This window comes from Tenrec ecaudatus, chromosome 13 (genome assembly GCF_050624435.1).
Source record: "Tenrec ecaudatus isolate mTenEca1 chromosome 13, mTenEca1.hap1, whole genome shotgun sequence".
NCBI classification, from domain to species: Eukaryota; Metazoa; Chordata; class Mammalia; order Afrosoricida; family Tenrecidae; genus Tenrec; species Tenrec ecaudatus.
The window spans coordinates 6143684-6159006 of record NC_134542.1 but is presented as its reverse complement, the minus strand read 5'-3'; the positions used below and the strand labels follow the sequence as shown (position 1 = coordinate 6159006).

At 45.1% G+C, this 15323-nt stretch overlaps 1 protein-coding gene and 1 pseudogene across 1 annotated transcript; both read left to right on the top strand.

The window, feature by feature from the left end:
• The first annotated feature begins 5830 nt into the window (after positions 1-5830).
• On the top strand, positions 5831-12035 carry LOC142424806 (UDP-glucuronosyltransferase 1A6-like). The gene is made up of 2 exons (XM_075530139.1): positions 5831-6691; positions 12012-12035. The coding sequence occupies exons 1-2, from the start codon at positions 5831-5833 to the stop codon at positions 12033-12035; spliced, it is 885 nt and encodes a 294-aa protein (XP_075386254.1).
• Positions 12036-12991: 956 nt separating this feature from the next.
• Positions 12992-13750, top strand: LOC142424252 (UDP-glucuronosyltransferase 1A7-like; annotated as a pseudogene).
• The last annotated feature ends 1573 nt before the right edge of the window (positions 13751-15323 follow it).

Here is a 15323-nt window from a genome sequence, read left to right as displayed (position 1 = left end):
AAGGCTCAACCCTTGCACCAGGAATCTATGCAGGTGGTGTCTTTTCCCCATGCTCCTTGTGACCTTTAAGCTTACCTGTACTTGTCCTTGTGCTTGAGTTACTTTGCTAAGCATCATTTCCTCCAAGTCTTCCCATGTGTCGATGTGCTTCATGCGTTCACCACTGCCTTTTAGGGATGCATAGTACTCCATTGTATGTATATGCCAGAGTTTTTAAATCGTCGGTTGATGGAAATTTTGGCTGTTTCCGATTTTTTGCGATGTTAACTGTGCTGTGATGAACATTGGAGCACAGGTGTGTGGTCATGGACTGTTGTGCCCTGAATATGCCACTAGGGGGATTGCTGGGTTGTATGGTAGCTCAATGTCCATTTGTTTCAGGTATCTCCATACCATTTCCATACTGGCTGCACAAACCTACAGGAACACCAACAGTGGCTGAGAGTTCCTGTCTTACCACACCCCCTCCAACACTTGTTATTTTCTGTTTTTTTTTTTTAATTGGGCTATCGTTGAGGGTGTTAGGTGGTATCTCATTGTTGTTTTAATCTGCATTTCCCTCATAGCTAATGATTAGGAACATTCATTAGTGTCTGTTGGCCATTTAGATTTCCGTCCTTGTGAAATTCTTTCAGGTCTTCTGCCCAGCTCCTCGGTAGGCTATTATTTTTTTCTTTTTATGGGCTAATAGAGAATTGTAGATTTTAGTAATAAGGTCTTTGCCTGATGTGTCCTTATTAAATATGTTTTCCCATCAGTGCGTTTTCTTATTATTCTGTTGGGAAATCTTTTGATGTCCACAGGTGTTTTATTTTCAGTATACCCCATTTGTCAATCTGTGCTTCCTCTTTGTTTGTGTGTTTCCCTATTTCCAATAGCCTATGTGCACCCTAAGCCAAGGTTCTTAGGTTTGTCCTGATCCCCCATCGATGACCCTAATGGTTTGGAGTTTTAGCTTGAGTTCCGTGATCCACCTTGAATTTATTCTTGTGCATGGAGTGAGGTAAGGGTCTTACCTCAATTTCCTGCAGGGAGATATCCACCCTCCACCCCCCGCCCCAGAACCATTCGTTGAAGAGGGAATTTGCCTCCCATTTGATTTCGTTGGACATTTATCAAAGATCAGTTGTCTGTATGCTGCTGATTTCATTTCTGAGTTTTCAGTTCTTTTCCACTGGTCTGAATATCTGTCATTATATCAGTACCACACTGTTTTGACCACTGTGCTGTATAGTAGAGGCTAAAGTCAGATAAAGCAAGCCCTCCAACTTTGTCCTTCTTCTTTTTATTTTTAATAAATCTTTTTATTGGGGTTCATACAACTCTTATCACAATCCATACATACATCAATTGAGCAAAGCACCCTTATACATTCGTTGCCCTCGTCATTCTCAAAATTTACCTTCCACTTGGGTTCCTGGAATCAGCTCGATTTCCTTCCCCCCCCCTCCCTCCCCACTCTCCCCTTCCCCCTGCTCCCTTAATAGTTTATAAATAATTATTTTATCTTATCTTACACTGCCCGGCGTCTCCCCTCACCCACTTTCCCATTGCCCATCTCTAAGAGAGGAGGTTACACATAGATCTCCAAGATGGGTTCTCCCTTTCTACAACCCCTTCCCTCCAGGTGTCGCCACTCCCACCGCTGGTCCTGAGGGGTTCATCTGTCTTAGATTCCCTGTGTTTCCAGCTCCCTACTGCACCGCTGTACATCTCTGGTATAACCAGGTCCGCAAGGTAGAATTGAGGTCATGATAATTGGGAGGGAAGGAAGCGTTCAAGAACTAGAGGAAGGTTTTGAGTTTCATTGTTGCTACACTGAACCCTGAGTGACTCATCTCCTCCCCACTACCCCTCTGCAAGGGATGTCCAGCTGTCTACAGATGGGCACTGGGTCCCCATCATGCACTCCCCCTCATTCACGGTGATGTGATTCCGCCCCCTCCCCCCCCCACCCCTTTGTTGTTTGAGACCTGGTCTCCTCTGCCCTTCACGATCACCCATGTTGGTGTGCTGCTTCCATGTAGGCTTTGTTGCTTCTGGGCTAGATGGCAGCTTGTTTGCTTTCAAGTTTTTAAGTCCCCAGACGTTACATCTGTCAGTAGCCGGGCACCATCAGCCTTCTTCACCACACTTGCTTATGCACACCTTCGTCTTCAGCGTTTATGTGAGGAAGATGATCACACAACGATTGTTTTTGTTCCTTGGTGTCTGCTACCTGGTCCATTCAACACCTTATTTTCGCTTAGGCTGTGTGCTTCTTCTCTGTTGGCTTTGTTGCTTCCGAGGTAGAAGGTCGCTTGTTTGCCTTCAAGCCTTTAAGACACCAGACGCTATAGCTTTTTGATAGCCGGGCACCATCAGCTTTGCTTACACACACGTCTGTCTTCAGTGATCATGTCGGGGAGGTGGGTATCATGCAATGACCGTTTAGCTGGGAGAGGTGCTATTGTATTGGGGGAGTGTGCGTGAGGAGGCCCAATGTCCATCTGTTACCCTACTACTGAACCTATAGATATATGCACATAAGTCTATTTCCCCCATAATCATAAATATATTTACATATGTACATGTCTGTATTTACTCTTCTCTGTATGCACTTTGCCTCCTACTCCTTTCCTCTATTTCCTTTCGCTTTCCTCCCGTCCCACTACCATGTTCAGCCTTCACTCTGTTTTCAGTAATTCCTCTCAGTTACCTTGCCCTTGGTCCCTCCCTACCAGTCCTCCCATCCCCTCCCTCCTGGTTTTGAACCACTCGCTGTTCCCTTGTTGTCCTTCTTGAGGAGTTCTGTGCTAATTCTGGGCTTCTTCCCTTAGGTGGTTAGTTTATCATGCCAACCTGGCCGATAAACACATGTGGGCTTAATTGAAGGATGGAGGGATACATAGCTCGGTGAGCCTTGCCTTTCTAGTTCTCTGGTCTCTTGCTTTCTGATGGTTGGACCAGGGTGCAGCTGCCTTAGCTGGTTCCCTGCCTTAGCTTGCAAGGCTCACTTTCTGCAAGACATCCCTGAGGAGAAGCCACATGGACCTAATGCAGTCCTGGATGCTGGAGTACGGGTGTGGAGACCCCTACCAATGCTGAGATGTTTACACATTCACGGACTCGGCTTTCCTCCTGCAGTCAGCATAGTTGCGGCTGTTTTGTGAGGTGGAGTACTTTGCGGATTTGTGTTGTGCATATGGGTTAATGTTGGACTTGTGGGCTTGGGCAGCACTGGGTTGGGATGTTTTCTTGATGTGCACTTAACCTTTATATAAAGCTCTCTCTTATACATGAGTTTCTGTGGATTTGTTTCTCTAAAGCACACAGACTATTACATTCCCTCTCCATATGAAGTTGGTAGTCAGTTTTTTCAAGTCTTTGAAGAAGGACATTGGTATTTGTATCAGGACGGTATTAAATTTGTATAGTGTCTTGGGCAGGACTGACATCTTAACTATATTCAGCCCTCCGTTCCACGAGCATTTCATTTGTGGAGGTCACTCTTGGTTTCTTGTAACGGTGTGTTGTAGTTTTCCTTGTATAACTCTTTTGGTAGATGTTATTTCACTCTCTCCTTCTTTTCATGGTGTCTGCTGATAAATCGGAGTATATACTTATTTGGGTACCTTTATAAATAACTTCCATTTTTACCCTAACTGCTTTCATGTTTTTCTCCTTTTCCTCAAAGTTGGGTAGTTTAACTTTTATATACCCCGGCAAATTATTCCTTGGATTTTTTCTGTCAAGTGTCCTCTCTTCTTCTTGGATGGTTGCCTGAGTCTCATTTATTAGGATGGGGAAATTTTGCTCTAGGAATTCCCTTGCTAGTTTTGCTGTTGATTCCTTTGTTGTGCCTTGTTCTAATAATTCAATTATTCTAAATGTTGTTCCTCTTCATAGCATCCCACATTGTTCCCAGCTGTTCTTAGGTTCCTTTGACTGTCTAGTTTGTCATTCCCATTAGTTGGAATCTACCTGGTTATCCTCAAGTCACCAATATTATTTTAAGCTGCTTCTAATCTGTTCCTAAGGCCCATTAATTGTTATTTGCTTTTGTTACCTCCTCCCTTAATGTTTGTATTTCCCTTTGGTAATTGTGCCTTAGCTCTTGTATTTTCCTTTGGTGTATGTCATTTATCTCCTCTATTGTTTCACCCTATTTTTCTGTAATGCTTCGCTCATAATCTGTATGGCTTCAAAGAGAATTCTAAAGGCTTCTTTCTGTGGTAGCTCAACTTCTGCTGGTTCTATGCATGTCACCAGTATCAGGACATCTGACAATGCATTTTGTTTCGCTAATTTCTTTTGTTGTTGTTGAAGTTGTGTGGTTGGTTGCTGTCTGTGTGTCATTTTGGAGGAGATTGGCATTATTTTCCAGGGAGTCAAAGAAGCCTGGGCTCTCATTTTGGGGCTGATAGGGGGTGGCGGACAACAGTGGGGATGCCAGGCTGCGAAGGTTGGAGGTGTTGAGTGAAGGCAGGGAAAGACCTGCTGTTGCTTTTGGAAGTGCCAGGTTATCATGGGGAAAGCTGCTTTACTGCAGGTGGAGGTGCTGGGCAAATGTGAGGAATTGCCTGTTGCTACGGGGGAGGCAACAGTAGGAAAAGCCCCACTGACACAGGGTCGAAGTGCTGAGCACTGGTGGGAGCAACTGCCAGGGCTGTAGGCGTGAGGGTCACATGAACATGGGAGAGGCCAGGATGGCTCTGAGTGGGCTGGGGCAACCAGGGTGGCGCTAGGCTGCATGGGCCAAGGAGTGGCCGGAGCTTCACCACATGGGCATGGGAGATGGGCTGGTACAGGAATATCAGGGTGTCAGGCGAAGGTTGGGACAGCCCCCGAAGCCGCAGGTGACTACACTTACTGCAGGTGGACTGCATGTGGGTGGTGGGAGGGATCCTCCTAACTTGGCAGTGGGATCCACCACCACATGGGGAAAGGGAGCCTCAGGAGAAGGGAGCATCTCACATTGGGAGTACTACGTGGACAGTTGCTCTGTGGGGGTCCAGCCGCGACTGTAGGGGACTCAGCTTGGAAGATGGCCAGTCCCTGGTGTGCTCATCAGGTTGGGGGATAGGTGGCAATCACTGGGTGGTCATTGGCAAAAAGTGTAAATTGAGGAGCTCAAAAATTTTCAGGCAATAGTGAGAGGGATGGAAAAATTGTCCTTGGCGGTGTAATGACCTAGTTGGATTGTGTGTTGATAAAAAGTCATGTCACATTTTGTTTAATGAAAGCTTCTTTGATTTTCTAGCAATCCTTTTTGACTTCCCCCATACATGTGTGGATCAGATTTCCTACTGACGCCGGTGGCTAATGACAGACACACGGGGTAGGGGGGCGCTATCCACTCTTCAGCCCACCTTCCAATTTCACCGCCGCTGAAAAGTGGGCGGAGCCATTGTCTAGACTTGCACCTGTTAGAATGTCTTTCTCCCTGCTCTCAGAAAAGTTGGCAAGAGAGTCGATCCGCATTGCTAGCTGTTCACATGTGGGGGCCTGGTGACCAGGGTAGGTCAGGGTGAGGGGTAGCAGCAGGCCAGTGGAGCCATTCCTGACGTGTGGACACATAACCTATCACCCACTTCTTTGAAGAGGAGGACAGACCGTGTTGCTTAAGAGAAATACAGTCAGAAGTTCATTGGTCCACGTGTCTTTGTGTTTTGAAATAGTTAAATATTAGCTTAGGTGTCTTTGATAATGAAAAGTAAATTTCAGAGCACGGGGTGTGAGGCCAAGTGTGGGAAGAGGACTTGTTAATTTACAGAGAGCACTAGGACGTCTGAGCTTTCCCAGTGTAATCGATCAGTGTTTACACTGTTTTATTTTAACTTCCTCCAGGATGGCTGGCCTTTTCGCAGCTTTCAAGGGGGCTTCTGTGGGACTTTACTTGCTAGTGCTGTGGGGGGTGGTTGGAGGCGAGAAGCTGCTGGTTGTCCCTGTGGATGGAAGCCACTGGCTCAGCATGAAGGAGATCGTGGAGCTGCTCAGTGAGAGGGGCCATGACATCGTGGTGCTGGTGCCAGAGGTCAGTTTGCTTGTGGGGGAATCGCGGTACTACAGCAGGAGGACCTACTCAGTGCCCTACACCCAGGAAGAGCTGAAGGACCGATTCCGCTCCTTTGGAAACAGCCACTTTGCTGAGAGATCTTACCTGAGCCATCCTCTGACTGAGTACAGGAACCTCATAATTCTTGGTAGAATGTACATTCTCAACTGTGAGAGCCTCCTGAAGGACTCAGGGACCCTGCGGTTCCTCAGGGAGAGCAGGTTTGATGCCCTTCTCACAGACCCGATCGTTCCCAGTGGTGTGATCTTGGCTGAGTACTTGGGCTTGCCCTCCGTGTACCTCTTCCGCGGTTTCCCATGTGCAATGGAGTACATGATCAGTGGAAGTCCAAACCCCGTCTCTTACATTCCCAGGTTCTATACTCAGTTCTCAGACCAGATGACTTTCCCTCAAAGAGTGACCAACTTCCTTGTGAATTTGTTGGAGTTCCCTGTACTTGACCACCTGTATTCAGACTACCAAGACCTCGCCTCAGAGCTCCTCAAGAGAGACGTGGACTTGTTTACATTATATCAGAAGGGTTCCATATGGCTCTTAAGATACGACTTTGTGTTTGAGTACCCCAGGCCAGTCATGCCCAACATGGTCTTCATAGGAGGGACCAACTGCAAGAAGCAGGAACACCTGGATCAGGTGGGTGGATATACTCAAGTTTGTTTGTCCTGTTTCTTACAATGTGGGAAGAAATAATTCATATGTCTTCTCACTGAATCTTCAGTTTTTGCTTCCTATAATCTGGGAGGGTTGTTTGAAGAAATAATGGACTTTCTTCAAATAATGGGGAAGGGTTCCCTGTGTGAGAGTAGAGGATGGGAGGGATCTGAGACTTAGCTAATGTACAGAATGTGAATGACGACAGGGATGGTGCTTGATGTACTGATGCAGCAGTGGTGAATATGTTTGTCTGGGAGTGTTCAAAGTTCACCCTTGGTATTTGAAGGATAGCTTTTGCTGGGTATCGTATTCTTGGTTGACTGTTTTAAAAAACTTTGCTTCTATATATATACACATATACACATACATACACACACATATATATACATACACACACTTATATCTTTTTTTGCATGATGCCTTATGTATATATATGTATATATGTATATATACACCATATTAAATGAAGGGGGAAGTGTAGAGTGGAGACCCAAGGCCCAAGTGTCGGCCAATGGAGATCCCCTCATAGAGGGGTTTAGGAGAGGAGATGTGTTAATTAGGGTGCGAGGTAGTACCGATGAAGAACACAGATTTCCCCAGATCCTGGATGCTTCCCCGCCCCAACTACCATGATCCGAATTCTACCTTGCAGGGCTGGATAGGGCAGAGGCTGGTACATATGAGGGCTGGAGGTACAGGGAATCCAGGGTGGATGATACCTTCAGGACCAAGGGTGTGAGGGGCGATGCTGGGAGAGTGGAGGGTGAGTGGGTTGGAAAGGGGGAACTGATTACAAGGATCGACATGCGACCTCTTCCCTGGGAGAGGCACAGCAGAGAAGGGGGGGGGGGGAGGGAGACTCCGGATAGGGCAAGATATGACAAAATAACGATGTATAAATTACCGGGCGCACAAGAGGGATGGGGGAAAGGGAAGGAAGGGGAAAAAAAAAGAGGACCTGATGCAAGGGGCTTAAGTGGAGAGCAAATGCTTTGAGAATGATTGGGGCAGGGAATGTATGGATGTGCTTTATTCAATTGATGTATGTATATGTATGGATTGTGATAAGAGTTGTATGAGTCCCTAATAAAATGTAAAGAAAGAAAAGAGGAGAAAAAAATGATTAGGGCAAAGACTGTACAGATGTGCTTTATACAATTGATGTATGTTATGTATGAACTGTGATAAGAGTTGTATGAGCCCCAATAAATTGTTAAAAAAAGTAGAATAAGTTCAAGAGGGAAGATCAATGATAAGATATTAAGTTTTAAGCTAACTCTATCTACAATAATTAATTTTCCATGCACTTTGTCTGAGGACTGACGTATTCACATATCTGGTCAGTGGGCTGAGGGAAATCAGTGAAGTCTTTGTCCTTGTGGGAATTCTGCAAATGGATTCTGGATTTCACAGAAATCCATAACCTTCTGCAAACTGTGTGCTAAGAATATAAGCTCTAATACAAAAAAACCCCAACAACTTTGCTTATTCTATTACTTTCTGGCCTCCAATGTTATTGACAAGCCATTGTATATGACTCTGCTTCTTTCCCATGGGATTTTAGGATTATCTCTTTTTCTTGAAATTTTGAAAGCCTAACTATTATTTTCTTTGGTGTAGATTTCTTTGGCTTTATATTGTTTGGGGTTCTTTGAGATTCTTAGATTCATGTTCTTCTTTAGATTGGGGAAATTTTTTTGTTATTGTTCCTTCAAATATTCTTTCTGTTCCTATCTCTCTCATTTCTTTCTGAAATTCCCTTGATTCATATATGTGAGGAGGCTTCAAAACACTAGTGGGAAAATGAACTGGAAAGATACTGGGGGCCCAGAATAAAAAAAAATCATACCAATGTGAGTGTGTGTTGGGGGAGGGCAGAGTGGAGACCCAAAGCCCATCTGTAGGCAATTGGACATCCTCTCACAGAAGGGTCACAAAGAAGAGACGAGCCGCCCAGGGTGCAGTATAACACCGAAGAAATATACAATTTTCCTCTAGTTCTTTAAAGCTTCCTTCTCCCCACATACACGATCCCAATTCTGCCTTATAATTCTGGCTAGACCAGAGCATATACTCAGATACAGGTCAGAGCTGGAAACACAGGGATTCCAGGACAGATAAGCCCCTCAGAACCACTGATGAGAGTAGTGATACCAGGAGGATGGAGGGAAGGTAGGGGGAGAAAGGGAGAACGGATCACAATGATCTACATATAATCCCCCTCCCTGGGGGACAGGCAACAGAAAAGTGGGTAAGGGGAGACATCAATCAGTGTAAGACATGAAAAAACAATAATAATTTATAGATTATCAAAATTTTGTGAGGGAGGGGGGTGTAGGAGAGAGAGGGAAAATGAAGAGTTGATTCCAAGGGATCAAGTAGAAAGAAGATGTTTTGAGAATGATGATGGCAACAAATGTACACATTTGCTTGACACATGGACGCATGTATGTCCTGTGATAAGAGCCGTATGAGCCCCCAATAAAATGATTAAATAAATTAAAAAAGAAAGACACTGGGAAATTTTCCTGGGAATTTTTGAGCCCCTTCATATTAGATCTCTTGTTGTCCCATAATCCCATTAAACTTTGTCATCACCCCCGAGCCTCTGTTCCTGTAGTTCTTCAGCATGTGTCATTTTAACCACCTTATCTTCTAATTCACCAATCCTTTCTTGTTTCTGATTACACTCGCTGAGTCCTTCTGTATGTTTCTCATTTCAGTAATGGTCCCTTCTGTCTGCACCGTTTCTGTGTTTAGGTCCTTAATTTGTTGCTGCATTGTTTTTCTTTTTCTTCTTTGCTCTTTCCCTGAGCTCCTTAGTGTTCAATGTTGCTGTGTTCTAGTCGTCTTTTATTTTTCATTACTTGTTTATTCCTAGATGTCCTTATACTCCCTTTCTCCTGTTCCTTTGAAGGGGACATTTTCTCCCTGTTCTTGGTGTGCCTTCTGATTTTTTTTCCTCGTTGTATGGTGATTTTGAAGGTGTGTACATTCCCAGTCCTCACCAGTAGCTGATGTTTTTATCTATACTACATCCTTCAAGAAACTCCAAGGTGGGCAGAGTATTTGACCCTTGCTTACCCTTTCCTCTCCTTTTCTGTGTTAATTTTTTCTCCCTTATTGATTTCACTGTGGTCTGAGAGTTTCAGATTTTGTTTTTCCACTTCAGACTTTTCTAAACACCAGAAAACATGCAGTGGTTAATCAGTTCACCCAAGGGCACCACCTCACATGCACTAGTCAGTCTGCCTACCAGGCGGCAAAGCCCTCTCTTGCTAATCTCTTTCCCTTCTCTGTTGTACAGTCGTATTTTTAATTGGAACGCCTATATACTGTGAGTCCTTTTGAGGGCTGCGCACCGACCTCCAATTTTCCTGAGATGTCCTTTGCCGCACTACGGGGGCTGCTTATATCCGAGCTGCCATTCAGCGGAGGCACAGGCTGATTTCCATTTATCTAAAGAGAAAGAGGATCTGGGTCTCTCCAGCAGAATCTTTGAATTGATCTGTGTTGTTGGCTTCAGGACCATTCAATTTTAGTCTGGAGCCCTATTCCCCGGGAAAGCAAATTAAGAGATACAAATGTGTGTGCGTGCGTGTGTGTGTGTGTGTGTGTGTGTGTGAATCTTCATGATCAGATAAAGCTATGTACCGAGATGTTAGAAACTAAGAGGAGAGCTTTGACATCTATCGGGTCCTGAATGAAACAAAACAAAATATACCCACTGTCGTTGAGCCCATTCTAACCCATGGAAACCCCGCAGCACAGCCTAGAACTGCCCCTTGGGTTTCCAAGACTCTAAATCATAGGAGGAGTGGACAAGCTCATCTGTCTTCCTCACACCACATGGGGGTTTGAACCACTGACCTTGCGCTTAGCAGCTCAGTGCAGAGCTCACTCTGCCACCAGGGCTCACAGATATAATAGGATCACTCACTGCCCTCGAGTTGACTCTGACTCGTAGCGACCCTAGAGGACAGAGTAGACCTACCCCTGTGGGTTTCTGACGCTGTCACTCTCTGTAGAAAGCCTCATCCTTCTCGCCATGGAGCGGCTGGTGGTTACTCTATTTTAACATTCATCTGTGCAATCTCTCATATAACATAATCTTGGTTTGTGTGCCTCTTTTTTATTGTTCTAATAAGGTATATATATATAGATATATAACACAAGAAATGAACCGTTAAATTATATACAGATAGATAATACAAGAAATTAACAGTTAAATTATAAATTATAAAGCAGTGAGACACTAGCAGTCCTTTAAGTCTTGAGTGCCTCCAGTTCTTCTTCTGTAGAGAGACTGGGCTATATGTACCCAGGCAGCAAACAGCAAGGCAGGTCACTAACTGTCACCAACTGTCCGTCCCCAGCTCCAGAGATAAACATTCCAATCGTGTGGGCTTAAAGGGACCTTAACTTACAGCAACACAGTTCACAGGCTAGGCGTCCCACAGGGAGTGTGCCCTTTAAATTGAGGCACAGAACAAGCAAGGCAGCCGCACGCTGCTCCCATGATTAAAGAGCGAGAGACAAGCAAGGCAAGGCTCACCGAGCCATTTATCGCTCCGCCCTTCAATTAATCCTACTTGTGTTTATCGGCCAGGCTGGCACAATAAACTATTGCAATCCACCCCTTGAAAACCTGGCACCTGTACACAATTGTTTACCCATATATACTTATATAATTTCCAGACATGAATGAAATCACACTTATACTTATCGTCAATCATCTATCATACATATAAATGAAAACATACCGATTCAAATTGTATCTGATATATCATACCTGAATAAAGGAAATATATGCAATAATCACACAAAAAGAAAATACATTGACAATTACAAACTCACTTTTGCAATTGATCACGTGGTCGTAATTGATAGGTAGAACTACCTCCTACGACTACCCATTCCGTATTACCTTTGCCCTCAGCAAGCACCTCAGCTGGCTGTGGTTTTTTGCCTGGCGGGGTGACCCAGACCTTCATACTTGAGGGGTCTGGGTCATTATAAGTCCTGTCAGGATTGGCTTGCTGTAATTTACCATTGACTTTAATCACAGGGCGTGGTAACACTAAGAGTTCGCCTATGGGATCTCCTGGATTCCAGACATATTCTTCTATACCTCCATTATGTAGTACCCGTTCAATTTCTCCTTGGTAACTGGGATCAATCATACCACTTAGTACAGTGACACCCTTCCTGACCTGTTGATCCAATGGCACGAGAAGCCCAAAGTGGCCAGGGGGCATTCTCAGCTGCCAGTTCAGTGGTATCCATGCTGTGTTTCCAGGTGGGAGAGTTCTTTCCTTCGTGACCAGGACCCCCAGGCCTGAGGAACACAGGGTTGCTGGGACAGGAAGCGAAAATGCTTCAAGTGGATCACTAGGAGTAATAGTGAGTGGGGCCACTCCAGCTTCCACCCCTCAGTTCCTGGACCCATGAATTCTGGCTGTTGGAGACAGCACCATATATTGGCTGCTGGTTTAGAATGTATACAGCTCCCTGGAGAACATAGCCCCAGCCCCGCAAGATGTTGCCACCTAGTTGACACCGTAATTGCGTCTTTAGGAGCCCATTCCATCGTTCTATCAAGCCGGCAGCTTCAGGATGATGAGGAACATGATACAACCAGTGGATTCCATGGGCATGGACCCATTGCCGCACTGCATTTGCTGTGAAGTGAGTTCCTTGATCTGAAGCAATGCTATGTGGGATGCCAGGCCGGTGGATGAGGCATTCTGTAAGTCCACAAATATTAGTTTTGGCAGAAGCATCGCGTGCAGGGAAGGCAAATGCATATCCTAGTTAGGTGTCTATTCCAGCAAGGACAAAAACGCTGTCCCCTCCATGATGGAAGTGCTCCTATGTAATCAACCTGCCACCAATTTACTGGTGGATCTCCCCAAGGAATGGTCCCCTATCTTGGACTTAATGTTGGTTTCTGCTGCTGGCAAAGGGGGCAGCCAGCAGTGAAGGCACTGCACGAAGGTTTGTTTTCATAATTTGGTTTCTGAAATTCCCCTTGTATTACTGGAAACGACCCTGCCCAAGGCAAAGGTAAGAAGATACTCTTGTTGGAGAAACAGGGCAGTCATCTCATGAAATCTTACTGAAACATCGATGATCAATTCAATGGTAAGGAAGTCACGTGGCTGGGTGCATGGAGGAACACACCCTGTCTTGGGGCAGAATTTGCTCCTGTCCTTCTACTGCCGCTGTATCATCCCAGCTCAGAATCACAGCAGGAAGTGACTCCAGCAGCACTTACCCATGGCACCTGCAATCTGGACAGGCTTCCTTCCCCTGGCTGTATGCCTCCTGCTGACTCCTGGCTTTGCCGAGGCTGGGAAGCTGCTGCTGGTACCCATGGACGGAAGCCACTGGTTCACCATGCGAGCAGTTGTGGAGAAGCTCGTCCACAGAGGGCATGAGCTGGTGATAGTCATGCCGGAGGTGAGCTGGCACTTGGACACAGACTTCAACATCACAGGAAAGACGTATTCAACTTCTTACACGTTGGAGCACCTGGATCGTGAGTTCAAGGTTTACCCCGATTCTCAATGGAAAATTCGGCACTCAAATTTATTTTCTCTATTAGTGACCCCAAAGAACAATGTTTTTGAATACTTTTTTTCACATTGTAGGAGTTTGTTCAAGGACAAGAGGTTAGTGGAGTTCATAAAAGAGAGCTCCTTCGATGCTGTCTTTACAGATCCTTTTGATATGTGTGGCTTAATTATCGCCAAATACTTTTCCCTGCCCTCTGTGATCTTCTCTCGGGGGATGTTTTGCCATCATCTGGAAGAAGCCACTCTGAGCCCCAGTCCTCTTTCTTATGTGCCCAGAGGACTTTTTGGATTCTCAGATACCATGAACTTCATGGAGAGAGTAAACCAAGTCTTCCATTTGGAGGAGCATTTGTTCTGCCACTATTTCTTCAAAGATGTTTTAGAAATGGCTTCTGAGATTCTCTAGACACCAGTCACAGCCTATGACCTGTACAACCACACATCAGTGTGGTTGTTATGATCTGTTATGATTCCTCTTCAAATAACAGCCTATGATTCGGGACCACTAAGTCTTTAATCTGGGTTTTAGAGACCAAGCGTTCTGCTGAAATCTAATGCTTATATTGTACAAGACTCTTCCAAAGGCAGGATTCAACCCCCAATTCAAGTCATCTGCACCGACAGGACCGTTCAATTTTAGTCTGGAGCCCTATGCTCCGGGAAAGCAAAGTAAGGGATACACATGTATGTGTGTCAAGTCTTCATTAGCAGATAAAGCTATGTACCGAGATGTTAGAAACTAAGAGGAGACATTAGACATCTATCGGATACAAGGTCCTGAATGAAACAAACAAAATATACTCACTGCCATTGAACCCATTCTAACCCATGGAAACCTGCAGAACAGACTAGAACTGCCCCTTGGGTTTCCAAGACGTTAAATCATAGGAGGAGTGGACAAGCTCATCTGTCTTCCTCAGCAAGGTTTGAACCACTGACCTTGCACTTAGCAGCTCAGTGCAGAGCTCACTCTGTCACCAGTGCTCACAGATAGAATAAGATCACTCACTACCTTCGAGTTGACTCTGACTTGTAGCGACCCTAGAGGACAGAGTAGAGCTACCCCTGTGGGTTTCTGACGCTGTCACTCTCTGTGGGAGCAGAAAGCCTCATCATTCTCGCCATGGAGCGGCTGGTGGTTACTCTATTTTAACATTCATCTGTGCAATCTCTCATATAACATAATCTTGGTTTGTGTGCCTCTTTTTTATTGTTCTAATAAGTATTAACAGGAAGCCCTGGTGTGATGACTCACTGGGCTGCGATCTGCATGGTCGGACGTTCTAAACCACCAGCAGCTCTACAAGTGATAGACTGGCTCAGAACCCCCCCTCCCCCCGGGGAGGGGGCCCTATGGGTCAGCATTGAATCAGTGGCTGTGAGCATATCTTTTGTTCCACACTTAAAATGGTATCAAACTTGTCGTGAAGTTATTTGAATCCCGCTATTGGGTTCAAGGCTGTGAGCCTTCAGAGATAGAGCTCTAATTTCGTCTTCCCAGGAAACTCTGCGTGCTACTGAACTGTGATCCCTCCGCCTAGTCGCTGAACACTTAACCATTTACACCACTCAGGATGCCCTCCATAAAGATGAAACACAAGCAAATCCAGTGGAGCTCAGTTCTACCAGGGCGTCTCCAAGGGTGGGCACTGACTTGATGGCAACTCACCACAACATTGGGTATGCAAGAATATATCAGGAAGCATTTCTGCTACGGGTCCAGTTCATATGTCCACGTCCCCCCTAGCCCCAAACAGTTTATTGGCACATAGTTGAAATATTATACAATTCCATAGTTCAATCACATCAAGAAGAGTTGTACAATCATCAGTACAATCAGTTTTAGGTTTTAATATTTAATTGGATTTTATTACCTATGTAAAGGCATTCCTAACAAATTATGGATGGCATTATGAAGAATGGTTTTCCCAGAATACTTCGTGGTCTTCATGAGGAGCCTATATACACAGACCTAGGAGGAGTCATTCAAAGCGACCAAGGGACTGTTGTGTGGTTTAATACCAGGAAAGGTG

Excerpts from the sequence above, each read along its gene's own strand:
- LOC142424806 (XM_075530139.1), top strand. The coding sequence starts at position 5,831 with ATGGCTGGCCTTTTCGCAGCTTTCAAGGGGGCTTCTGTGGGACTTTAC. Across the intron at positions 6,692-12,011 it reads AGCAGGAACACCTGGATCAG|GTGGGAGAGTTCTTTCCTTC; the intron begins GTGGGTGGATAT and ends CTGTGTTTCCAG.